Source organism: Scyliorhinus canicula, chromosome 20 (genome assembly GCF_902713615.1).
Source record: "Scyliorhinus canicula chromosome 20, sScyCan1.1, whole genome shotgun sequence".
Lineage (NCBI taxonomy): Eukaryota > Metazoa > Chordata > Chondrichthyes > Carcharhiniformes > Scyliorhinidae > Scyliorhinus > Scyliorhinus canicula.
Window position 1 is genome coordinate 54,896,168 of NC_052165.1, and position 27,096 is coordinate 54,923,263.

General features: G+C 47.7%; 1 protein-coding gene across 9 annotated transcripts in view; it reads right to left on the bottom strand.

Moving 5' to 3' along the window:
• Positions 1-27,096, bottom strand: part of erc1b (ELKS/RAB6-interacting/CAST family member 1b) — a 1,169,759-nt gene that overhangs the window by 698,552 nt on the left and 444,111 nt on the right. For all 9 annotated transcript variants that reach the window (XM_038780204.1, XM_038780201.1, XM_038780203.1 and 6 more), the window contains one exon: positions 6,847-6,978. In XM_038780204.1, the coding sequence (XP_038636132.1) occupies positions 6,847-6,978 (132 nt within the window). The remainder of the gene's footprint in view (positions 1-6,846; positions 6,979-27,096) is intronic.

A 27,096-nucleotide genomic window follows, 5' to 3' on the forward strand; every position in this document is an offset into this window, starting at 1 on the left:
CCCTGGCCAAGACCAGGTGAACCTGAAGGCCCAGCCCTGATATTTTCCTGCCTATCTGGCTCCATACGCTTTTGTGGAGAAAGTCGCGACAGAACTTCATCGCTTGGGGAGTTTGGACATCATTAGGTCGGTGTGCTTCGCTGATTGGGCGATGTTGGTGATCCCCATGATGAAGCCAGATGAGACTGTCTTCCTTTTAATGACTATAAATTGACGGTGAACACTGCTTTTGAGGTTAGACCATTATCCTTTACTCTGCATCGAGGATCTTTCTGCTTCAATGGTTGCACGTTTAAAAAATTGGACATGAGCATCGTTGATCTCCAGCTGGAGCTCGATAAGCCCTCATGGAAATATTTCACGCTCAAAGCGCACAAGGTTCTCTACGAGTACACCTGACTACCATTCGGAGTATTTTCGGTATGCGCAGTCTTCCAGTATGTTATGGAGAACATCCTGCGTGGATTGCTGTGAGTTTACTTATATGATGTGCTAATCAAGGGACCATGGACCAGGAGCATTTACAGGACCTCAAAGCGGTGTTGAAGCCCTTTTGCGAGTATGGTCCGTCTGCGCCGCATGAAGTATGTGTTGCACGCAAAAAAAGTTGTTTATTTGGGGTATCGGGTGGACCGGGACAGCCTGCACCTAGTCGCCAAGAAAGTGAGAGCCATCAAACACGACCCTGCCCCACAGGATGCTATGGATCTTTGCACTTTTTTCGGATTCATCAATTATTATGGCAGGCTCACTCCGAATTTGGCAATCGTCCTGCCCCCCCCCCCCCCCCCCCCCCCCGCTCCTCAAGAAGGACCAGGCTGGGTGTGGAACAAGACCCACGATGAGGCACTTAAAAAAGTGATACAGCGGTTTTCCTCTTCGGGGTGTTGACGCATTCGGTCCTTCGAAGCCAGTATTTGTCATGTGATGCATCGGCATATGGGATTGGGGAAGTCCTATCCTGAGCGATGGCTGCGATCGTCTTTGCCTCATGGACGCTGGCTGCGGTTGAGCGTAAGAACACAAATGGAAAACAAGGTCTGGTGCTCGCATTTGGAGTGAAGAGATTTAATCAGTCTGTCTCTGGCCGCCATATCTTTATCATCACGGATCACAAGCCATTGCTGGGCCTCTTCTGTGAGTACAAGGCAATCCCAACGATTGCTTCTGCAAGGTTCGAGCACTGGGCCTTGTTATTAGCTGCTTATGAATACTCTTTCGATCCCTGCCCATGAATACAGAGTGCACAATGATATTGAGTTCAGCCATCTTCCTCTGCAGTCCAAATCTGCAAATCCCCCTACGGCAGATGAAGTGGTTGTTTTCCTGAATTTTCTGAACTCGTTTCCTGTTACGGCATCGCGTATTGGTGACTGGATGTAAACCAACTCTGTCCTTGCCAAGGTGCGACGTCTGGTGCTGTACAGTAGCCAGTATCATCATCTACCAGGCGAGTTCAAGGCTTTCTCATCGAAGTTCTCAGAGCTGACTGTAGAAACCGGTATTTGTCTGTGGGGCATGAGGGTTGTTGTTCCGGCGAAGGGCCAGGCAATAGTGTTGACGGACAATCCCACGCACAGCCTCGAGTGTCCAAACGAGAGGTTATGTCTGATGGCCTGGTTTGGACACAGATAGTGAGACGTTGGCTTAGTAGTGCTCCCTCTGTCAAGAGCGCCAGAAGCTCCCTACGGTGGCACCCTCACACCCTTGGGAGTGGCCGGGGTGCTCTTGGGCTTGTGTACACGCTGATTGTGCCAGTCCATTCCTGGGTGCAATGTTTCTCGTTCTGGTGGATTCTCACTCCACAGGATCGAAACAATCACCTCCCGGCTGACCATCAAGTGACTGCACATTTCTATTTCCACCCACGGAATCCTGAAGATGCTCATGACAGATAACGCGGCACGAGCAGAATTTGCTGCCTTCATGAAAGGCAACAGGATTCGGTGTATCCACACTGTCCCATATCATATGGTCTCAAATGGCTTGGCAGAGAGGGCCAGCAGATGGTTAAACGAGGGCCGAAGAAGCTGACTTCGTGCTCGATGGACTCCAGGCTGGCGTGTTTTTTATTCCCATACAGGGCCATGCTGCACGCAGTAATTGGACTGGCCCCCCCGAGATGCCAGTAGGTCATAGACTTCGTACCAGACATCGGCACAAAGGTGTGCCATAACCAGGGGTTGCACAGGCTTTACCAAGTTCGATGCAACCTCTCCGACACTTTTCACCTTACCACACGATGTTTGTTCGTAATTTCAATGATGGTGCTCGTTGGCTCTCTGGCATCGTCATCCATCAAACAGGACCAGTCTTTTACCAGGTTCGGGTCCGAGAGCAACTAATGAGACAACATTTGGATCATTCATATTCACTCAATGAGGTTGGTCCCTTGTGAGGTTCCACGGAACAAAGCTGTCCTGGATCCGCCGACTCCACTGCCGAACCAGCCTGCTGTGATGCCTCCAGTCTACGTCAACGCCGACATGCTCGACATTGTATCTTTGGATTCAGAAATGGAGACGCAGATGCCTGAAGTCTCAGGTGCTGATTCAACAATTTAGCTCTGCTGCTGATCATTGACTATGGCGTTTCTGCGCAGATGACGTTCCCCTGGCTGATCAGGCACATCAGATACACAACAATTTACTGGAACACCTGCTCCCCTTCTCCTCATCAGTCATCGAGACTTTGGGGGGGGGAGACTGTAATATCCCGCAAGGGACTTAGGAGTGGGAATGCTTATCTTCCCCGTGGTTGTCCAACAAGTATGAGCTCCCCCATTGAGGGGCAACATAAAAATCGGCCAGTAAGATGCCCACCAAAAAGAGGCCCAGTAGTAATCGTTATTATAAATAAATCAATGTTCTTTATTTTACTTAGTGTAGATTCCCAATGTCCTTATAGAAGGTTCCTGATGTCAAACTCACGTCAAATGCTGCCCTGATATCAAAGGCAGCCAGTCTCACCTCATGTCTTTTTGTGATTGCTTGCACTGAGGCTGTAGTGAGGTCAGGAGCTAAACGGCTGTGGCAGTACACAAACTAAGCATCAGAGATCAGGTTACTGTCGTGTAATTGCTGCTTGATAGTACTATCAACAATACCTGATATCACTTTGCTGATGATCAGCAGGTGGCTGATGGATGGCAATTGGCCAGATTGGATCTATCCTACTTTTTGTGGAAAGGATATTGCTGAGCAATTTTCTACGTTCTTGAGTTTATGTCAGTGTTATTTTTGTATTGGAGCAGCTAGTTCTGTTGCAAAAACTTTCAGTAGGTCTGCTGGATATTGTCAGGGGCAATAAACCTTTGCAGTATAGAGTTCCTTCTGCTGTTTCTTGATATCACGTGGTGTTAATTGAATTGGCTGAAGAACGGCATCCGTGAAGATGGGGACCTGAGGAGAAGGCTGAGATGGATCATCCATAAATGCTTCCACCTGATATGCTGCACTCTCCCATCATAAAGGAGGGAACAGTTCTGCAGCCACCACCTTCAGAACAAATTAACTCCATATTTCCCACATTAGCATCAACTACTTTGAAAAATACTTCATTGAATTAGTCTTAGTTTCGGTCACCATATATAACAAAGGATTTAAAGAGGAGGCTCAGAAAATTCACAAGGAAGATAACATAAAGGAAGGGTGCACTATAAGGAAAGATTGGACGTGCTGGGTCTGTTTCTCTTGAAAAAAGGTCAAGAAATAACCTGATAAGAGATCTAAAACTGTACAAATTTTTGAAAGTGGATGCAGAGAATGTTTCCTCTTGTTACTGTAGAATCCGCGAAAGCAGCAGACATTGACCAGGCAGGTAGAAATAAAGATTATATTTATTTATTCTCCACTCTCCGAAGATTCCCTTCCCAACCTGCTCCAAAGTAGGGGTTTTTATACTCCAGGTCTGATTCCCCAGTGAAAGGGGAAACTCCCGCCCTCTCATTACTGGGAGAGCTCATATTCAGAGGAGGTCACCTGGAATCTAATTGTCCTGATACCGTGATATCCATGAGGGTTTATAACAGTTACCAAAAAATCCAACAGGGACTTCAGCAGAAACTTCTTTATGCAAAGAGCAGTGCGAATGTGGGACTCACTACAGAAAGTGGTTGAAGCGAATAGTACAGATGCATTTAAGGGGAAGGATATCAGGGAGAAGGGAATAGAGAGTTACAATGGTATTCAGATGAGAAAAGGTGAGAGATGAGGGCATGGACTGCTTTGGTCAAATGGCCATATATCCTATGTAATTCTATGGTATGTTTTGCAAGATAGAAGTAACTGGTGTAAACAATAACAATATCCCAGACATCGCCATCCCGGAGTATGTCCTGTTCCACCGACAGGACTGACCCACCAAAGGTGGCAGCTCAAATGGTATATAGTCAGAAGAGAGTTTCCCTGGGAGACTTCAACATCAACTCTGGACCCGATAAACGTCTCATGGCATCAGGTCAATCATGGGCAAGGAAATCTCCTTCTGATTAACACCTACTGTCCCCCTCAACTGATGAATCAGTACTCCTTCATGTCGAACAGCACTTGGAGCAAGCATTAAGGGTGGCAAGAGCACAGTTCAGAGATTTCAGAATCCATTGCTAATAGTAGCTTGGTAGCACCACTACTGAGAGAGCTCACAGTTCTAAAGGAGATAACTGTTAGACTTGGCCTTCGGCAGGTGGTGACGGCTCCAACAAGAGAAAAAAACCTACCTGACGTCATCCTCACCAATCTACCTGTCACAGATGCTTCAGTCCACAACAGTATTAATAGGAGTCATGACCACACAATCCTTGTGGAGAGGAAGTTTGGTCTTCACCTTGAGATATCTTAAATTGTTTTATGAGGCACTACAACCATGCAAAATGGGATAGATTTCAAATAGATTTAGCAGCTCAAAACTGGGCATTCATGAGGCGCTGTAGGACATCAGCAGCAGAATTGTACACAATCACAATCTGTAACCTCATGGCCTGGCATAAACCTCACTCTACCATTACCATAAAGTCAAGAGTTCAAAGAAAAGTGCAGAAGGGCATGCTAAAGCAGCACCAGGCAAACCTAAAAATGAGGTGCTAACCTGGTGAAGTTACAACTCAGGACTATTTGCATGCCAAACAAGAGAAACAGCAGGTGATAGACAGAGCTGAGCAATCCCACAGCCAACGGATAAGATCCAAGCTCTGTGGTCCTGCCACATCTAGTCATGAATGCTGATGGACAATTAAACTCACTGGAGGAGGAGGCTGCATCTAGCTCCATCCTCAATGAAGGGTAGCCCAGCAGATCAGTGCAAAAGACAAGGCTTAAGCATTTACAACAATCTTCAGCCAAAAGTGCAGAGTGGATGATCCATGTCAGCCTCCTTCTGAGATCCCCAGCAACACAGATGTCAGTCTTCAGCCCAGTGCATTCACTCGACTGGATATCAAGAAACAGCTGAAGGCATTGGATACTGTGAAGACTAAGGCCCCTGGACAACATTCCAGCAATAGTACTGAAGACTTGTGCTCCAGAATTAGCCAAGGCCCTAGCCAAGCTATTCTAGTACAGCTACACCACTGGCATCTGCACAGCAATGTGGAAAACTTCCCACGTATGCCCTACCAAAAAATGCAGGACAAATCCAACTCAGTCAATTATCATCCAGTTAGTCTCCTATTAATCATCAACAAATTGGTGGAAAGTGTTGTGACAGTGCTATCAAGTGGTACTTACTCAGCAATAACCTACTCACTGACACAGTTTTGGTTCCACCTCCAAGTCATATGCCATCCTGACTTGGAAATATGTCACTGTTCCTTTAATGTTGCTGGGTCACAATCCTGGAACTCTTCCTAACATCACTGTGAATGTTCCTACACCACATGGACTGCAGCGGTTCAAGAAGGCAGTTCATCACCACCGCCCAAGCGCAATTAGCGATGGGCAATAAATGGTGGCTGAGCCAGTGGCATCCAAATTCGATGACCGGATTTAAAAAATTGTAAAGCACCTTTAACATAATGAACCGTCCTGAGGTCCTTCACAGGAGCATTATTAAACAAAGCATGACATGGAGCCACTAAATAAGATATTAGATCTGATGAACAAAGAGGTAAGTTTTAAAGAGTATCTTAAAATAGGAAAGTGATTTTGAGAGGCAGAGAGGCATAGGGAGCGTATCCCACAGTCCTGGGAAAAGAAGGCATGGCCACCAATGGTGTAGTGATTGCAATTGGGAATGCAGGAGAGGCCAGAATAGAGGAGTGCAAGTATATTGGATGGTTCGGGCACTGGAAGAGTTTACAAGGTAGGGACAGGAAAAGCCATGGAGGAATTTAAAACAAGGAAGATAGTTTTGAAGTCAAGATGTTGCTTGACTGGGAGTCAATGTAGGTCAGCGAGCATAGGGGTATTAGAGGAATGGGATGCTCAGAGTTAAAAAGAGCTTTGGACAGGAATGTTTTGGATGGCCATAGGTTTACGGAGGGTACAATGGGGGTATTCAGCCAGGAGTGCATTGATACAGTTGGGTCCAGAGGTAATGAAGGCATGGATGAGGGTTTCAGCAGCAGATGAGCTGAGATAAGGGAAAAGTCAGGTGATGTTACAGAGGTAGAAATAGGCAATAGTCATGGAATGGATATAAGGTCCGTAGTTCATCTCAGGATCAAGGTTGTGAACAAACTGTCTTAACTTTAGACTATTGACAGAGAGAGGGATAGAGTCTAAAGCTGGAGGAACATATCAAAAACGGAACACATTCAATATGAAAATTATATGGATGATACAGAAGGATTAATATTAATTAATAAAAAGGAAAATTATGCATCAACTGTTGGTTGCACATAATACAGACCTGTTTCTCAGAATTGTTCCTGGCAGCTTCTTCTTGTGCTAATACCATCTCACGTTCTGCTGTTATCTGCACACTCTCTCTTAAAGCCTCCTCTAACTCCTCAATCCGGTCATCTTTTTGTCGTAAAGTATCCTGAAAAAAGGCAATGACCATTCTTGTTACAAATTCTGAAAAGTAACATGACAGGAAATTTCATTGGGTCGACTACAGGCAAGGTAATCGTGATACACAGTTAACCTTTTCCTGTTTCTTAATCTGCTGACGGCATGCAAACTTCATGTTGCCTGATCAATGATTGTAGTGTGAAGCCAGAATTAAGCACACTGCTGAGTGACTGCACACTTGAGCAAGGTGAGCAAAACCTTGAGAGCAAAGCATCAATTATAGCTAGCTTGCATTATTTGAAGTCAGACAAGGGAACAAGCAGTGTGACTGGAGCAGGTGTGGCTGGAGAGGAGTGCTCAAGCAGAAAAAACATTGAAAATGGAATAACATTGCAGAAAGCATGCTCTAACATTCCTCATCACTGAGGTCTTGGCAGAGAAGGTGGACATGATGAAAGCTGTAGTCTCTGCACAAGGGACCAGTAGTTCCTTCTGACAGACAAGAAGGTAGCTACAATCAATGCCAGCAGTGTAGCCCTGAGGATCGAGATGCATTGTCATATCAAGCCTAATTATTTCACATAAGTGGTCAAAATCAGTTAATTGAAATGCAATTTCCGTACAAATGAATCACCAGCTTTAAACTTTGCTCAATGCACCGCCACCCCTCGACTATCCTACCAATAATTTCAACAACAAAGACTCAAATCTCACATTAATACCAAAGCAAAATATTGCAGATGATGGAAATCTGAAGTACAGCTGCAAGCCTCACATTGACATCTCTCAGCTTGCACACACAGTTTTTAATAATAGCAGGCACATCATTTGATATGTTATGAATGGAATGCTCGCTGAAAAGACTGTCATTTTTATCCTCTTTTAATAAAATATGGAGGAGTGTCACTAATTAGTTTTAACGGCAAGAAAAATTGATCAAAAGTGGAAAAAGTTGGATTATAAACAATACTCTTTACTCCATCTTTAGCTTAACAATTATACACAAGTTTTATTAACATGGATGACAAAGTACATTTTAAGCTACAATGATCTTGTTAACACACAAAGTCCCTTTCAATCATACATGGTGACTGTGATAAGACACACTCCTCTCTGAACCCAAGTGAATGTCTGTGAATTTCTCCTCAGAATCTCCTCAGATGCTTCTTATCCCATGAATCACCTTGGTCTCACTGAACTGCAGTTTCGACAAGAGTGATTTCAAATTCTGCTTTCAAGAATCACACTTTCTAATCTTCTTTTAAATTACACTTTTCTCTGCTGCTTCCATCAAGGTTTTGCACCTCTCCCTTCGCATTTCCCTTGTCTTATACACAAACTCCAGAATTATTTCGATAGTGCTTCTTCACAAACCATAGCCCTACTGCAGATATCTTTTGGGCCTCTCATGATCCAATATTTTTTCAACTCTGTGAATTTACTGAACAGTAATCTGTTCTAGTTCCCAGTTTCCTCTGTTAACTTTAGACTTCTTTGAAACTTCTCTTCATTTCTCCAGTTTCTTTTACTAGCTGGAGTTCAGATTTTTGGCATCTGTTTTCTTGCACCATTACTCCACAGTATGGTTTTTCCTCTAGCAAGGTGGAGAGAGATGTTCCCTCTTTAGCCTTCTAAAGCAAACTTCTTCTAGAAGAGCAGTGAGAGCTACCTTGTCTCTCACTACCTATATCCAACAGCATTCAAATTAGCTAAACTAAAACTTAAAAGCTTCTCAACCTTACACTGAGGACCTGCATGAATGCTGTGGTGACCCTGATCTCAGATCTCACCCAATCCATTGAGTGATTGGTGACTACCATTTTGAGACAGTTCCAAGTGCACAATGACGCATTACCGGTTTGTGCTTGGTACTGAAACCCTCACGCACACACTGACCTCAAGAGGTCAATGTCTGCATGGGAGAAGGAGGTGCCAAACAGTGTCACCCATAGTTGCCCACCATTGAGGGTGAGCAGAAAGGTGAGGACTCACCTCAGAATGGCGGACAAGGTGGCTGCTGTCTCTGTTGACTCCTCTCATGGAGCCCCGGACAAGGACATCAGGTTGCACAGTAGTAACCACTGTGACGTTACAGAGCCAGGGTCCCAGGTTTGATTCCCGCTGCATCACGGTCTGTGCGCAGTCTGCACGTTCTGCATGGGTTTCCTCCAGGTGCTCCGGTTTCCCCCCACTAGTCCTGAAAGACGTGCAATTAGGTGATTTGGGCATTCTGAATTCTCCTTCAGTGTACCAGAACAGGCGCCGGAATGTGGCAACTAGGGGCTTTTCACAGTAACTTCATTGCAATGTAAGCCTAATTGTGACAATAAAGATTATTACTTTATTATTATAGGGGCACCAGCTCTTCCATCTCTCTGCCAGTCTCCGCTCCATCTTAGTAGTCCGCAGCGACTGAGGCTTGCCTGGAAATGTTGTCGAGTGACCCTGCCCACCATAGGACGACCTCCAAGGTCATATGTGCTTACAAGGTCAATGAGATCAGCAACCTGCTTCATATGCCACTGACAGCAAGTTTGTGGGGGTAGGGCACCTCGACATAGCACCCACGAACTTAAACTGAAGCCACTAGTCACCAGTAGGGTTCTGCACTGGGTGCTATTGCTTCATCTGAATTCAAAAAGTTATGTTAATGATTCAGGTGGATTTATTTTATTTGTTTCATTCTGTGTTTATCACAGTAAATATCATACCACACTCAAGCCAGACGTGTTGTATGTGCTGCATTGGTGTAAGACTAATTGCCTGTTCAGACATGTCCAAGGTGCCAAACTTTGGTAGGTATTGGCCTCATCAAATGGATGAGTGTTGTGTGTCTGGGATGATGTTAGTGCTCTCTGGTGATGTGAGAAGGCAGGGCATGCCAGCCTGTCTGAAGAATCACTGAATCAGTACGTCCTGTTGTCCCTGCCCCTCTGGAGGTTCTGCATTGTGGAAAGCTGGAGCCTTCAACAGCATTGGGCTTCGGCAAAATCCCGAAAGTTTGACTACTGCCTGGAATCTGGACAGTGGCGCCTTTTTGCAGGGGCAGTTCTCTGCCCTCTCTGCTGGCCCTGATCATCTTGTGCTTAGACATCTACCCGAGGGGGATGCCTGCGACCACAAGGCCTCCTCAATCTTTGTTCCCTCTCCTTCTCAGAGGAGGAGGTGCTCCCTGCCAAGTAGACAATACCATCAGCAGGTTGGCTAATGTGGCTCACCCATGTACATTGCTTTTGGATCCTTCGATGTCGGCTCTTCCTATCGTTGTGAAGCAGAATTCACCAAGTATTGGATGGTTCATCCACTAATAGGGAACGTGAGCTGGGATTATACAATCATGAGACAGGTTAGTTTTAACCTACCGATGAATGGCAGAGTAACACAGTGGATAGCACTAGGCTGGAGAGTCTAGAACCAGGGACTATCGTTTCAGAATACTGGAACCAACATTTAGGATTCCGATGAGGAGAAATTAATTTCTTCACAAGGTTATGATACTCAGTCAATGTATATATATTCACGGCTAAAATCAACAAATTCTTGTGCACTAAAGGAGGGATATGGAGATAGAGGGCGAAAGAGGAAGAGATAAAGTAGTCCAGCCATGATCGTTTTTATTGCTTGAGTAAACTGAAAGGGCTGTATGGCTCACTCCTGCAATCACTACGTTCAAAAGCTTGTTGTGTTGTGTATTGTACAAAATTTTACTTCTCTTTTATTATCAGTGAAACATTAAGATTCTTGAAGTCTCCTTCACTCACTAATGAACTGTGCTCTGACGACAGGGAGAAATGTCTGGGATGAATTTGCAGATAGGAAATATCATAACATCACAGAGTTGAGATACTCCTTTGACCCAAGCAGGATATTAGTCTGTACATTGCATGCTGTGAGATTACTGCTTGCTTGACATATCAATATCCTGCATAGGAATTGTTATGATCCCCATGGGGGAAGCGCAAACCAAAATAACCAAATTTGTTCAATGACCCCGCAAATGAAGAAATTACCAATTTCACTTTTTGTACCATCCACTTTAGCACAAATCTGAATCCACATAAATTAAACATGAACTAAAAGATGATTGGTACGAACTATAAATCACATATGGAATGGCAAATACAACAAAGACCATTTTACGAGATTACAACTACTCGCATCACACCCTACAATTGTGGCACCATGTGCAATCACAAAGTCTTTTCAACTCAGCCTCTGGAACATAGGACATCCCACTTTTCTCACTCAATGGATTTGGGCCCGAGTCCCGCAGAGACAGTCACCCCCCAAATGGCACACTCATGCAGACCCTCTTGATGGCACAGACTCTTTATCGGAGTCCTTTCATAAACTTGATTAAATGGTCTGCTCAGCTCTGGAAAAATTGAAACATCGCCATGGAATTGTCCAATTTACAATCTCTGCTCTAATGCTGTCTTCAGCTTTCTGTCCTTTTAACTGCATTCACCACACAGCTTTATATAACTGTGTCTTTTCTGCTCTTGCCATACTACTGAAAAGACTGTGGTTGACTCCATGTAGAATAGCTGGGGTAAGCCATTTGATCAGTACAGATGTGGAATCTAGTGAGATAACTAATGAGCAAGCCATCCATGAACAAGACAGAAATGAAATTGAATATTGAACATGATAAAGCAATTGTCTTCAGAAAGTCAGTAGATTTGCAATTTACCCAATCACATTATTGCATCCTTTTCACAAAATCTAGCATCTCTAATCAGAATGCTAAAAATATGTTAATGGCATCAGGTAATAGAAACTCGAGAATAAAAGAAAATTGTTTTAAGTTTACATAGACAGTTTTTGCATCCATCTTGTCACAGGTAAAAAATCCTCCTAAGGGTTATAGGAGTAGTAGAATACGCAAAGCTTATTGAAGAGCTTGTGAAAAATTTTATATATGCAGAAAGTATCACAGGACACCATCATGGCCTATTTTAAGTCTTCCATGGGCATGAGAATATAGAGTAGCAGCAGCTATGGATTTAAAGATGGGGGGGGGGGGGGTGGGGGGGGGGGGGCGCAAGGATAGAAACATTTGCCTTTTACACATGGCAACAAGATTCAGTCTGTCTACAATAATATATGGTAAAGGCAAAAGTTTAACTGTGGATAGAATCATGGAAAAATGGATAGGGATCAGACTGCGGGCACTGGCTAAATTCCTCATTGACAATGGGGAGACTCTGCTACTGACAAATTTAAAGACAGGCGAGAAAATGTGAACATTGTAATGAACAGTGCTCTGAAAGTCGCAAAAATAGTGGGCTTTATGAAAGAAATTGCGCATTGAATGAGGAGATGCTTCATGATACCTTGGCTGACTATTCATGTATGCAATTTCTTTTGAATGGTTGGGGGTTAGTCTTCGTATCATTCATACGAATTAGGACCAGGAATAGGCCTTTTGGCCCTTCAAGCATGCTCTGTCATTCAGTAAAATGGCTGATCTGACTGTGGCCTCAACACCAGGTTTTGTCTGCCTAAGAACCTTTGACTCCCTTGTTAGTCAAGAAAGTACCTGCACATAGAACATAGAACAGTACAGCACAGAACAGGCCCTTCGGCCCTCAATGTTGTGCCGAGCCATGATCACCCTACTCAAACCCACGTATCCACCCTATACCCATAACCCAACAACCCCCCCCATTAACCTTTACTTTTTTTAGGACACTACGGGCAATTTAGCATGGCCAATCCACCTAACCCGCACATCTTTGGACTGTGGGAGGAAACCGGAGCACCCGGAGGAAACCCACGCACACAGGGGGAGGACGTGCAAACTCCACACAGACAGTGACCCAGCCGGGAATCGAACCTGGGACCCTGGAGCTGTGAAGCATTTATGCTAACCACCATGCTACCCTGCTGCCCCCCCATGCCTTAAAAATATTCAGTGATTCTACCTCCATTGCTCTTGGGGAAGAGAGTTTTAAAGATTCACAATTGTCTGAGAGAAAAAAATTCTTCGCATCTCCATCTTAAATGGGAGACCCCTCATTCTTAAACTGTGTCCCTTTGTTCTCGTCTCTCCCAGAAGGGGAAACATGCTTTCAGCATCCACCCTGTCCAGTCCCTTCAGGATATTGTGTTTCAATAAGATAACCTCTCATTCTTCCAAACTCCAATGGATATATACCCAGCCGTCCAACCTTCCCTTGTAAGATAACCCTCAATGTGTCCCCCTCCCCCCAATCTCTGGTATTAGTCGAGTGAAACCTCTCTGAACTGCTTCCAATACAATTATATCCTTTCTTAAATAAGGAGGGCAAAATAGTACATAGTACTCTGGAGAGAGAGAACTCTGGGGAGAGAGAGAGAGAGAGATAGAGCCAATCAATCGAACCAAGTCCCACCCCATTTCTCATCTGATGCTGAAAAGTCTGAGATCTCCTGTTCAAACTAGCAGAATGTTCTCTCCTGCAACTTCTGAATTCCTCAATCCTCTGTGCTACTTAATTTAAAGATGCATGTCTATCAATCATCCATGGATCAAAAATGATAACTGAAAAAAAAAGAAAGGGGATATAAGGGAATAAACAAGGAAGGACTCTTACATATCCCCCCCTCCCCTCCCTAAAATAATTAAATGTCAGGGTACGGATATTTCATTATGAGTTATGCAAGACATAGATCACAAACACAAATCCATCCAATCCATCACCATCATTTAAGTTCCCTTCCCAGTCTTTACATTGGTAACTACTCAGCCCTTAAACCCTTGACAGAGCATCCCCAATCACATTATCCTTTCCGGGAATGTGTACAATTTTGACATTAAACTGTTTTAATTATTAACTCCCATGGAATAATCTTGCATTCCGTGTTTTAAACATCTTTATAACCGCAGGAGGATTATGGTTTGTATAAAGTAAGCTTGTTTACTGTCATGTCGGACAAATACTTCAAAGTGCCAAAGGGATAGTAGCACTGCCCCTACCCTAAAGTCACTGGCACTGTGGCCACTTTAAATGGTCTGAAAAGGCAGGGGCAGCCAGCACCGGTTCGCCCACTAACATGGCCTTCAATCTCTCAAACTCTACAAGCCGTTATATGAATCACAGCATTTTCGTTTGTTTCCACAACATGTCCAACATGGACTGTCTTTCAGTCTTTGTGGTTTTAGTCGAGACAGATGTGGCTTTATTGATTCAGAGTTTCTTATGTCTACATCACGATTATTTAATGGAGTGCCCCCTGCCACCTACTTGGCCTACTGTCAAAAACCCTGAATGAAAAACCTGGCTATCACACGCCTTCCGCATTCTGATCTGGTCCAACACCCAAAGGCGAGTCTCCTGCAAGAACACATCGGCTCCCAAACCTTTCAAATGGGGAAAAAACCCATGCCCTCTTTTTCGGAACCCCAGACCCCGATCATTCCACGTGGTTAAGCTGGTCGGTGGCCTCTCACCCCCTGGACGTCCCCCTTGAGTCAGTCGTGAGCCCAGTGATTTGTGCTTCCTGCCAAAATTCCAAGAACCAAGGCCCACCTAAATGGCCAATGGCCCCACCCCCAACGTGAGACAAAGAAAAAAATCTTGGACACTGTTAGCAGCTCCCCCCCACCCGACGTGCAGTCTTCCCAGCGCCACAGTTCCCCCATCCCACCACCATTCAAACAAACAACAAGGCCCATTATAACCCACCTTAACTGGCCCAACAGATCGCAGCCCCTCCCCCAACTCCATTCCCATTTGCTAACCTCCTATCTACTCATCGCTAGCAAAGTAGTCCCCAGCCAAGGTCCTCCTCCGATATCCCATCTGAAGCAACAACCACCGAAAAACTTCTGGCCCAAACTCCCCATCATCATTAACAAGCCTGTTTCCCCTCCAAAATACACAGGAACATCCCATTATCTTTATTAACCCTGATGTGTTGGGTAATGCTGGGTCTGCGAGGACTGCGTTTACTATAGCAGTGAGAGAGACAGGCTTCCAACACTTGAAGAAATGCAACTCTATTTTATTTAACTCTTAACTATTAAACATACTCTTAACTGTGGGTTGACACTATGCTGAGTTGACTGGAGACCTGAGGCTAACCTGACCAGACTATCTCACCACCACATGGTGGATGTTCTAGTTGTTGCTCACAGGCTCTGACTGTCTCAGAGGCTGCACCCCAAGAGAGCGGGAAAGCTAGTGCCCTCTGGCTTTATAGTGGCCGTGTCCTGTCTGGTGATTGGCTGCTGTGTTCTGTGTGTTCATTGGTCATCCTGTGTGTCAATCAATGTATGTCTGTGCACCATCATATACTTGTGTGTATATTATGACAAACCCCTCCCCCAAACCACACCAAAAACACACAACCCACTAAGGCACAAAGGCATTGGTACAGAACACAGGCATCACCCCTTCATTTTTTTTTAACAATAAATTTAGCATACCCAATTCATTTTTTTTCCAATTAAGGGGCAATTCAGCGTGTTCAATCCACCTACCATGCACATCTTTGGTTTGTGGGGGCGAAACCCACACAGACACGAGGAGAACGTGCAAACTCCACACGGACAGTGACCCACAGCCGGGATCAAACCTGGGACCTCGGCGCCGTGAGGCAGCAGGGTTAACCCACTGTGCACCGTGCTGCCCTACATCACCCCTTCATACCCAGATTCCCAAACAGTCCATCTCACAGCAGCCCCAACTTCTTTTCTCTGATGAAGGCTTCCAGCTACCCTGGCATATCGAAGAAGTGATCCTTCGAGTCCTTGGTAACCCACAACCTTGCCAGGTACACCACCCCAGATCGCATGCGCTTGCTGCGGAAAACAGATTTCATCCTGAAGGCCGCACGTCTCTTCACCAGCTCAGTCCTAATGTCCTGGTATATCCACACCATGTGTCCGGCCCAATCAATATTTAAAATGTTCTTTGCCCACTCCAAGACCCCTCCTTCCATTCGTAATTATGGAAGCAGATAATCACCACTCGCGGCAACTCATTCAGCTTTGGTTTTTGCTTGAGCGCCCGGTGAGCTCTGTTCAATTCCAGAGGGGGGGTGGGGAAACACCTCATCCCCATCCACCAACCGAGAAAACATTTCCACAAAGTATTGAGTCGGCTTTGATCCCTCCAATACCTCTGACAGTCCCACCAATCTGGGGTTTTAGCGCCTTGACTGGTTCTTCAGATGTTCCACCTTCAGCCTCAGGCCTTTGTTGCTATCCGTCACCATCGCAATCCCAGCCTCCAAAGAGCCAAGCCACCCCTCGTGTTGCAACATGGCCTCCTCCATACCATTCAAAGTCTCACCCTGCACTTTAATCTCTTTCAAGGTCTTCACCATCTGCACCAGTGCCTCATCGATAGTGACTTTGAAGGATTGTCTTATCGCCTTGCCCTGCCGCTCAAAATGCTGATCCATTTTCTCCAGCTCTTGCACCATCATTTCAGCCCATGTGTCTAAAGTAATGGGCGGGGTTGCTATCTTCCTTCCTGAGCCTTCTTCAAGTTGAGTTTCCTTGTCGATGGTTTCGACATGACTCTGTCCAGTAACAGTTCCCTAAGCCCCACAGCAGGCTTGTGGTCATCAAACTCCCCTGAAAAAAATGAGTAAAAGGGATCAAAAACAAAGACCCAGCCAGGAGCCACTTTTGTGCGTCTTGCTCTTACGTAACTTCATCGGAAGTCCATCAAATGCTTTGTTAACTTAATTTACAAATTCTGCATTTACGTCTTTCAACCTCTATAAGTTCCACCGTTTTCTGCGCATTCCACAGTGGATCTTCTTCAGTTGGAGTACCATTTTAATTTTCACCAGGTTATGGATTCTGCATGGCTCCTGGTTGAGATTTCAGGATTTTAGCACTATTTCTGTATCTCTGTCTCACCATTTATATTCCAGTTGAAATCTTCCTGTATCACCAAATATTTTCCATGTCTATCATCTTCCTTAATGATGCCTAATCCACCTGTTTCTTATCATGAGTCCTGTTCTTCTGCAAAGATCTTCCAGTCTTTGGCCTCACTCATTTAAAGACAAGATGGTCCTACTTGTTTTTTAAAATCTCTTCCCTCTCCAACAAAACTGTCCCAATTTCCATAACAATCAAACCATTCTTTCCACTCTCCTGCTGAATTAATTTTTCAATTCTATCGTACATTAAATCAACCTCATTTGGATGTTTGTTTGTGGGCATCTCTATCCGAATACTGGTAATGTCCACTGGTTGTCCCTTTAGTTTCACTAGCATCAGTCTCTGTATCTGACTCACATTTAACTTTGCTCAGATACTTAGCTGCTTCCTTGTCAAGCATTACTGCTACTTCCTGTTGCATTTAATTACCTCCTGAGTATATCATTCTCACTCGATCGTTCATAAAATAGTCTTCCCTATCCACCATTCTTCACATAACCCTTTTTAATGTCTCCTTTTTCATTTCTTGTTTTCGGTTCTGTAGCTTTCCTTATTTGAACAGTTCACATTCCTATTCTTCTGGTATTGCCAAGCTTACATGTATGAGGATTTCACTAGGTGGTGAGCTTGTAGTCCTTACTCCCTCCCTTGGCGAGGACAATTTTACCTAACCTTTGACAAGTGCTCCTGTCTACACTGTTAATGTCTATTTGTACTGATGCCATCCTGAGCCATTTTCTTCGCTATGGATTACCACTGCCTTTCATTCCTTTGGTGGTTTAATCACCGAGAATGCAACTATTGTGAAAAGTAGTACTGGGCTACATTTATAGCATGACTAGATCTGACCTGATTCAGTTTGTACTAAATCCAAATGCAACACTGAAACATTATTCACACCAACAACTATATCCCAATGATCTTTGGAATTGCTAATTTGCGTCAAGCTATACCGTTCGTGTTGTGGGACTACAATCGCTGAGAAATAAATGAACATTAATTATAAAGACAGGTTTTGCTCGGTTTTTCCACTCATTGCTCGAAATGTTCAGGGTCACACACCAACTGTGGGCAAAGAATACTATCAATGACACGCTGAATTCAATAATAAGAAGGTACATCAGAATTTCCCAAGGACAATGACCCTTGCACCTAACCTCCACAAAACAATTTCCATTAAGTTCCTGTGGTGAGGAACATTGAAATAAATAGGTTTTTAAATGTTGGGATGATTAATAACATGAAAAGCACTAAAAATATACAAGCAGTTGTTGCTGTTTTTCACAATTTTACTACTTTGTGGTGTTGCCTTTCTTGCAATATATGAAATTTGGCAGTCAATTTTTACACATCTAAGTCCCACTATCAAAGTGATAATGACCAATTATCTGTGTTTTATAAGTGATGTTGTTTGGCAAGGATAGCAGGGGGATTTCCCTGTTCATTTCTGAAGAAGTGTCAAGAAATCTTTCATTTCCATCTGAGTGGCCAAAGAGGGTCTTGGTTCAACAGCGCATTCAAAACATGGCACATTCAACAGTGCAACACTAAGGCTGAAGTATTAGCCTAGATTTATTTTCTCAAGTCTATGGAGTGAAACTTGAACTCATGATTTACTAATGGACAGTGAGTGTGAGTACTAGCACTGTGACACAGCTAATGAAAAAGTGAATAAACCTTCAAGATTTTGCAAGATCAAAAAACTCTTGGTGGGATGGGGTAAAAAAGTATAGCTAAGTTTATTGCATAAGTATAAGCTATAGTATTAAGTTAATAATGCTTATTTTATTCAATTCTTTTTGACATACAATAAAGTTTGTTTCTGTTTAAAAAATGTCAAATCTGGCAGCAACTTTGTAGGGTATTCAGATTTCTTCTCTAAATACTAACGGTCCAGAACAGGACTTCAACAGTATTGACTGGATGAACTTTGTCCATTAATTTACCCCCTCAAAGAATTCCAGGAGATTCATGATGCACAAAACATTGCTTCTGAAACTTTATTATCCTTAGTACTTCAAAATTCTTTCAATTAACATTGATACCTTTCGTTTATTTTGTCACGAGTGATGATAGATTGACTGGTATATAATTTCAATTCCTGTTTTAATTATTATTGAGAACGAGGTTTTCATAATTTCCTTTTTATTCAAGGGTTACAGGCTTAGCTCATCTGCTCCAAATGCCCTTGATGTACTCAGTACATTGACAAGCATTTTATTGATCTTGACATGTTTTAGATTCCTTATTTCTCATAAACTTCATCAGTGAGGATCATTTGTGAATTTCAGATATATACCGTGTTGCAACACTCTATACTCTCCCTGCCCAATTTTATCCTTTGAATCACCTGTCTGCTTTGCATTACGTAAATCATTTCCTCTGGATTTCTTATTCAGACAAACTCTATTGAGTTTCTATCCTTTCTCGTACATTTTCTGGTTATTCTCAATTGACATTTAAAATAATTAATTTCAATCCTCGATATTTCTTTTTAACCAAACGCATTTCCTTATCTTGATCTAAAATGTATTTTTGTTTCCCAGTTGCTTTGACCTCCATTTTTATTTACTACTGTCTTGTTTTCTCATTGTAAACTTCTCAATATACACTTAAAGAGGGGGCAGCATGATGGCGCAGTGGTTAGCACTGCTGCCTCACGGCACCGAGGACCCGGGTTCGATCTCAGCCCCGGGTCACTGCCGGGTGGAGTTTACATATTCTCCTCGTGTCAGCGTGAGTCTCATCGCACAACGCAAATAGATGTGCAGGGCAGATGATTTGGCAATGCTAAATTGCCCCTTAATTGGAAAAAAAAGAATTGGGTTCTCTAAAAAAAATATATCCTTACTGTGGTTTAAAAATATTCTCTCCTCATATCACATTTCCCTGGCCTTAATGCAATTCATTGAAAATGTGACAGGTGATGTGCTCATTAAGACTGGCCTTGTGAAGACCACAGTGAGTTCCAATCCAGGGACAAAAAGGTAATTTAAGAAACAGTCAGCTTCTTTGTAATGGGCCAATAGGGAACAAATGTCAAAGTAAGAGGGATGGGTGGAGAGGCAGAGAGGTTTAGGGAGGGAATGTCAGGAAAAACTGTGGATCTACAACTATACTGCATGTGTTCTTCCATCCATTAAACAGGGGGCAATGCATGGCCAAATTTCTGACTCCAGAAAATAGCTATTATCGCTATTGGTAGGCAGGATGATTTTTATTGCCATAGTCAGGTGCAGAGATTAGGACAATGCAAATCTGCAACAGGTGAGTTTGTTGCGGCTTCATGCCGGGTAATTTCCAGGGTTTTAAAAACCTACCAAATATCATTTGAAACATCACTGTTAGTTGAAGCTCATGTGTTATATGTTAGGAAAGACAGTTGTTACCGGAATACTGAAATCCCCAACTTGGCCGGCATATGTACTCAATTTCCTTAATGCACAAGTCTCAATTTTTCACTGAGCTGTCACCCAGTAAAAGCGTATTTCATTAGCAGAGCAACATACCTGTGTTATTCTTCAATTTTTCCATAAATATTGCACTGTACATATCTGGTGGTATATAGAGAATTCACATTCCTGGTTACAGTTCCAGGAGAACAGTGACTTTTTGAATCATCCAACCATCCTACTGAACTAGATAGAAATTGAGTTTTCTATGTATGTATTGCACACAATATCACATACAAGAGTGCATTTCAATTCAGCAACATATCTGTGCTTAAAAGATATTGATGACTTTGATAATTTACTTTGATGATTTAAGATGCAATGTAAATCCACAGGTAATGTGTCATGTGCCAATGCACATTTACAGCATATTTGACATTCTTTGCATGGTTGTAATCACAAAAATAAGAATAATCTCTGCTAAGGCACATGGTAAAATTAAACAGTGTGCAGATACTGTAAGAAAAAAATGTGACCGTAGCATAATGCCACATGGCACAGGTATAAATACAGCTTCACACGAGATCAATTAAATGTTTTCATGTCTGTTGCCAACGTCACCAGAGGAAGTGTGGAGTGCAATTTGGACACCTTTCCCAAAATGAAAAAGAAAGGTTTTTAAATAATTTTTAAAAATACTGGTGAGTTGGACACTTTTTAAGCAGCTGGTTACAGTATTTTTGGCAGAGACCCAAGACTGGCCACTTGCTGCCCCCCCAGCTGAGGGACAGTAAATGGCATAAGTCAGGGGTCTAAAAACAATGAGAAAACACACTTAAGTACTGAAGCTATTCCAAAATTTCACTTTGTTTTGTAGGCACCTTGAAGTTCATTGGAGAGCTCTAATTGCTGATGTTGACTTCAAAAAGTAAATAAAAAATTACATTGATATGTTTAATATTCTTTGGCAAAGAATACGTACACGTAAAAATAATTTATTTCTCCTTGACTCAAATGTTTGCCTGCAGCCATATTGTTTTTTGAACCTACAAGTGTTCCAGATGAAGGTCAATCAAGCAGTTTCTTGTCCCAATTGAAGACAAGCTTTTTAGCAGCAGATGTACCATTGTTGAATTAGTTTTGATTTAAGAATGTGGGGAGCAATTCTCCGCTCCACAGACCAAGTGCCCACGCCGTCGTGAACGCCATCGCGTTCCACGACAGCGCGAATGGGCCCACGCCGCGGCCAATTCACTGACTGAGAGGGGGCCAGCAGCGGCGCGTGAGGAACGGGGTGGGCGGAGCGCTGGAGCCATCGCGTGGTGCCACGATGACGCCGCGCCACGTATAAGGAAGTGCGCGGGGCGCACAGAAACACCTGGGCTCGACATGGAAGAGCCCCGTCGCGCCGCACCCCGCTTCAGGGGCAGTGACCTGGAGTTACTGTTGGATGCAGTGGAGGAGTGCAGGGCCATCCTCTACCCCCGACGAGGACAACGGCAGCCAAGTAGCACTATGAGGCATGGATGGCGAGAGATTGGGGCTGCAGTCAGCGCTGTGGGGCACATATCCCGCACGGGAGAACAGTGCAGGAAGAAGCTGCACAACCTCATGAGGGCAGCAAGGGTAAGTACCCTGAGACTCGCCCTGGGCAAGGCCCCCCACCTTGCCCATACGTGCGTCCTGCCAATGTGCTCTAACCCTGTGCTCCATCGCCTTCTCTACGCGCCCCCCCCCCCCCCCCCAAGGGCAAGACAGCGTACAATTTCCGGGAGCGTGCAAGAACCGGAGGGGGATCTCCCCAGCTGCACCCCCTGACCCTGTACGAGCAGAGGCACCGGACCTTGCCGGGGGAGCCGCCAGCCGGGAGGTTGCACCGTGCCAGGTTGGAGGTGAAGCTCCAAGTGAGAATCCACTGTATGCATGCAGTCCGTCATCCCATCTCTGCCCCCACCCCTCCTCACACCCCACCGCCTGACACTATACCACCTCACAGTCCACACCCTCACACCCCACCGCCTGACACTGCACCACCCCACAGTCCACACCCTCACACCCCACCGCCTGACACTGCACCACCGCACAGTCCACACCCTCACACCCCACCGTCTGACACTGCACCACCCCACAGTCCACACCCTCACTACGCACCCTCAACCCCTAACAAATGACCACGCAACACTAAGATACCTGCCTTAATGTGTTATCCAGGGCCACACGAGCACCACCGTGGGACTGCCCGTTCACCAATCCGCCGTACAGCACGAAACTCTTCTGGCCGTCGTGTCGATCCAGACAGACGGGAAGGACCACGGGCAGGAGGGTCAACCTCTGAGGCCGGCACATCGAGGCCTGACGCAGAGAGGACAGACAGAGATGTCAGGACGGACGATAATGACTCCTATGAAGGTGTGACGGACGGGGAGGGGACAGCGAGTCCGGACACTGACGCACAGAGGACGTTGCGGCATTCGAGACACGGGGGTACGGAACCTTGCATCGGCCGTGGTCTAAATGCACCGGATCACGGTTCCACACAGGAGACAGAGCTGGAGACAGAGCTGGGGACAGACGTGGACCTAGCGTCCGCGGCACAGCTGTCACCCACACCCCCCAACATCGAAGATACACACACCTTGGTTGGGCAAGTTAGTGGCGAGGGGTTAGCATTGCTGCCTCACGGCACCACGGTCCCAGGTTCGATCCCGGCTCTGGGTTACTGTCCATGTGGAGTTTGCACATTCTCCCGGTGGCTGTGTGGGTTTCGCCCCCACACCCCAAAGATGTGCAGGGTAGACGGCCAGACGGCCCCCGCATTCCTGGCTATTCCAGGCCCATCCACAGACCCGATGCAATTGGCACCCCAGGGGCCAGACAACGGGATGACAGCTGTCTTCCGGCAACTGCAGACGCAGCTGGAGGAGTCCATCAGCGTCCACGAGCAGGGAGTGGTGCCAGTCATGGCTGCAACTCAGGCCGACACCGCACAGGTGGCGTCCCCGATGGAGGCAACGGGGGAAACGGTTTCGGCCATGGGTCAGGTTCTTCAGGGCGTGGGGCTTAGTGCGCGCGCATTCATCCGTGGCCCATGACAGGACTGCCCTCTCACAGGCAGCCATGCTCCAGAGCCACATGGACATTACCGCCGTGCTCCGGGCTCTGGCCCAGTCTCAGCAGGTCATCGCTGAGAGCATCGGTGGCCTTGTCCATGTGATGGACGGCGTCACCCAAATCCAGCAGGAGGTTGTGCTGTCCCTGACAGGGATGCCGCACTCCAGCTCCATACCCGCCAACGTTCAGACCCTGGTCGATTCCACAGCGGGCCTCCAGGACTCGCAGTGCCAGGTGTCAGTGGTGCAACGGGGCATGCCGCCGCACGCACGGCCATCCCTTAGAGAGGCCCGGGGGCCAACTGGCTCCCCGAGGGAGGAGGTGGTCCCGGTGCCTGTCCCTGTAGCCACAGCAAGGGAGGAACCGGAACACTCTCACTCCCCCCGTCCTGTCCCTGGTGCACCTGGTGGGCAGTGGAGCATGGCACCACGCCATCCAGCACACCCGCCGAGCAGGCTGGCCCATCCAGGCCGGCCGCCCCAGGAAGCGCACGCCGACGGGCATCCAAGTCGAAGGGCAGGATTCTCAGCAGTCCGCCTCCACTCCTGATGTACCGTCTGGGGGAACACCTAGACGTAGTGGTAGGGCCGTAAGGCCAAAAAGATAGGCACGTAGTAAGTAAGGGCGCAGGGAACAGATTAGTCATAGGGGCTAGGACAGGTGTGTTACAATGTCACTATCAAAGTTGGTACTCCAAACCTCCTATTTCTGTCCTATTTCCGGTGCCTGGGGGATGAGGGTTGGGGGTTGGGTGGGGGATGGGGGTTGGGTGGGGGGATGGGGGTGGGGTGGGGGATGGGGGTGGGGTGGGTAGGGGTGGGATGGGGTGGGGGGGGTGGGATGGGGGTGGGGTGGGGTGGGGTGGGGTGGGGTGGGGTTCGGGGGGGTGCCCGCTGACGGAGGATCGCAAGGGTGAGGCCGGGAGTGCACCCTACCCCAACACCAAACACGCCTTGTCCCACATGTCCCTGACGCATAGAGGGGACACCGAGGTGGTGGTGGTGGTGTTCAGATATGGCCATGAGTCAGACGGTCAGTAGCGAGCTATAGCTCACAGCTTATCGCAGAGCGGGTTGTCATCATCCAGCACGGCAGTGTTCACACCAGCTTACGGAGGTAGCATTCTACCGACAGTGACGAGGTGCCGCAGGTGTAGTGCGGCGTGATGGTGGTGCCGTGTCTGGTAAGGTTGTGCGTTGGTGCCGGACGTGGGAGAAGGGGGTGCTGGGCGGTGCCAGTGCGCGCGGTCAACAGTGCCAGTGCCCTGAACAACGATGCCCTCCCCCTAGTGAACGAACCATGCAGCGATCAGCGCATCGCGTGCCCGCTGTCCCAATCGGTTCCATCATGCAGCCTCTCAGCTGTACCCCCCCCCCCCCCCCCCGTCCCCTCCTCCTCCTTCCCCTCCTCTTCCCCCACCACCTCCTCCTCCTGATCAGTGTCGCCGGCCTCTTCGGCCTCACGTGCGTCCTCCTCCTCCATCACAACTGTTGGACGATGTTGTGCAGCACGCAGCAGGCGACGATGATCCGCCCAACCCTGTTGGGGTCGTATTGCAGGGAGTCCCTTGATCGGTCCAGTCATCTGAATCTCATTTTGAGGAGGCCGAAGCACTTCTCAACAACACCCCTGGTTGCTGCATGGGCCTCATTGTACCGGCGCTCCGCGTTGGTCTGTGGCCTCCCTATGGGCGTCATTAGCCACGGATAACACCTGTCGCCCAGCAACCAGCCCCTCATCCGGGGTGGGTGACCCTCGCAAATTGCGATGATGAACGACTGTGCCAATATAAAGGTGTACGGATACTGGGCGCATAATCCTCGTACATAATCCTCATACCCTGGTCGCACACCACCTGTACGTTAATCGAATATGCCCCCTTCCTATTCATGAAGACGTCCCTGTCCCGCGGTGGTGCACGCCGGTTGACATGAACACCACCCATGACGCCCTGTACCATCGGTATGCCGGCCACCTCGACAAATTGCGATGCCCTGGCAGCCTGGTGAGCGTGGTCCTCCGGGAACTTGATGAACCGTCCCGCGACTGGATGAATGGGTGCCCAGGCAACGTGGACACTGTTCAATCAGACACGCACCGTCCCACCCGCCACGGTATCCATTTCCTGCACCACTCAACCCGTCCTCCGCATCGCAGAGCCCTCCCTTCCCTTCCCTTCCCCCTCCCCTCCCTCCCAGCCCCACTCGCCCCTCCCTCCCAGCCCCACTCCCCCTCCCTCCCAGCCCCACTCCCCCTCCTCCCAGCCCCACTCCCCCACTCCATCCCAGCCCCACGTCCCCCTCAATCCCTCCCCCACTCCCCCATCCCTCCCAACCCCACTCCCCCATCCCTCCCAGCCCCACCCCCCTCCCTTCCCCACGTCCCCCTCAATCCCTCCCCCACTCCCCCATCCCTCCCAGCCCCACTCCCCCATCCCTCCCAGCCCCACCCCCTCCCTTCCCCACATCCCCCTCAATCCCTCCCCCACTCCCCCCATCCCTCCCAGCCCCACCCCCTCCCTTCCCTACTCCCCCCCATCCCTCCCTTCCCTACTCCCCCCCATCCCTCCCTTCCCCCACCCCACCTTTCCTCCCTTCCCCCACCCGCCCATCCCTCCCTTCCCCACCCGCCCATCCCTCCCTTCCCCACTTCCCCCATCCCTCCCTTCCCCACTTCCCCCATCCCTCCCTTCCCCACTTCCCCCATCCCTCCCTTCCCCACTTCCCCCATCCCTCCCTTCCCCACTTCCCCCATCCCTCCCTTCCCCACTTCCCCCATCCCTCCCTTCCCCACTCCCCCCATCCCTCCCTTCCCCACTCCTCCCATCCCTCCCTTCCCCACTCCCCCCATCCCTCCCTTCCCCACTCCCCCCATCCCTCCCTTCCCCACTCCCCCCATCCCTCCCTTCCCCACTCCCCCATCCCTCCCTTCCACACTTCCCCATCCCTCCCTTCCCCACTCCCCCATCCCTCCCTTCCCCACGCCCCCATCCCTCCCTTCCCCCTCCCCCCCATCCCTCCCTTCCCCACTCCCCCCATCCCTCCCTTCCCCACCCCTCCCTTCCCCACTCCCCCCATCCCTCCCTTCCCCACTCCCTATCCCTCCCTTCCCTACACCCCCATCCCTCCTTCCCCACCCCCCATCCCTCCCTTCCCCACTCCCCCATCCCTCCCTTCCCCACTCCCCCATCCCTCCCTTCCCCACTCCCCCCATCCCTCCCTTCCCCACTCCCCCCATCCCTCCCTTCCCCACTCCCCCCATCCCTCCCTTCCCCACTCCCCACATCCTCCCTTCCCCACTCCCCCATCCCTCCCTTCCCTCCCTTCCCACTCCCCATCCCTCCCTTCCCCACCTCCCCATCCCTCCCTTCCCCACTCCCCCCATCCCTCCCTTCCCCACTCCCCCATCCCTCCTTCCCCACTCCCCCCATCCCTCCCTTCCCCACTCCCCCATCCCTCCCTTCCCCACTCCCCCATCCCTCCCTTCCCCACTCTCCATCCCTCCCTTCCCCACTCCCCCCCATCCCTCCCTTCCCCACTCCCCCATCCCTCCCTGCCCCACTCCCCCCATACCTCCCTTCCCCACTCCGCCATCCCTCCCTTCCCCACACCGCCATCCCTCCCTTCCCCACACCCCCCATCCCTGCCTTCCCCACTCCCCCCACCCCTCCCTTCCCCACTCCCTCCCTTCCCCACTCCCCCATCCCCACTACCCCCTCCCCTCCCTTCCCCACAACCCCCTCCCCAATCCCTCCCAT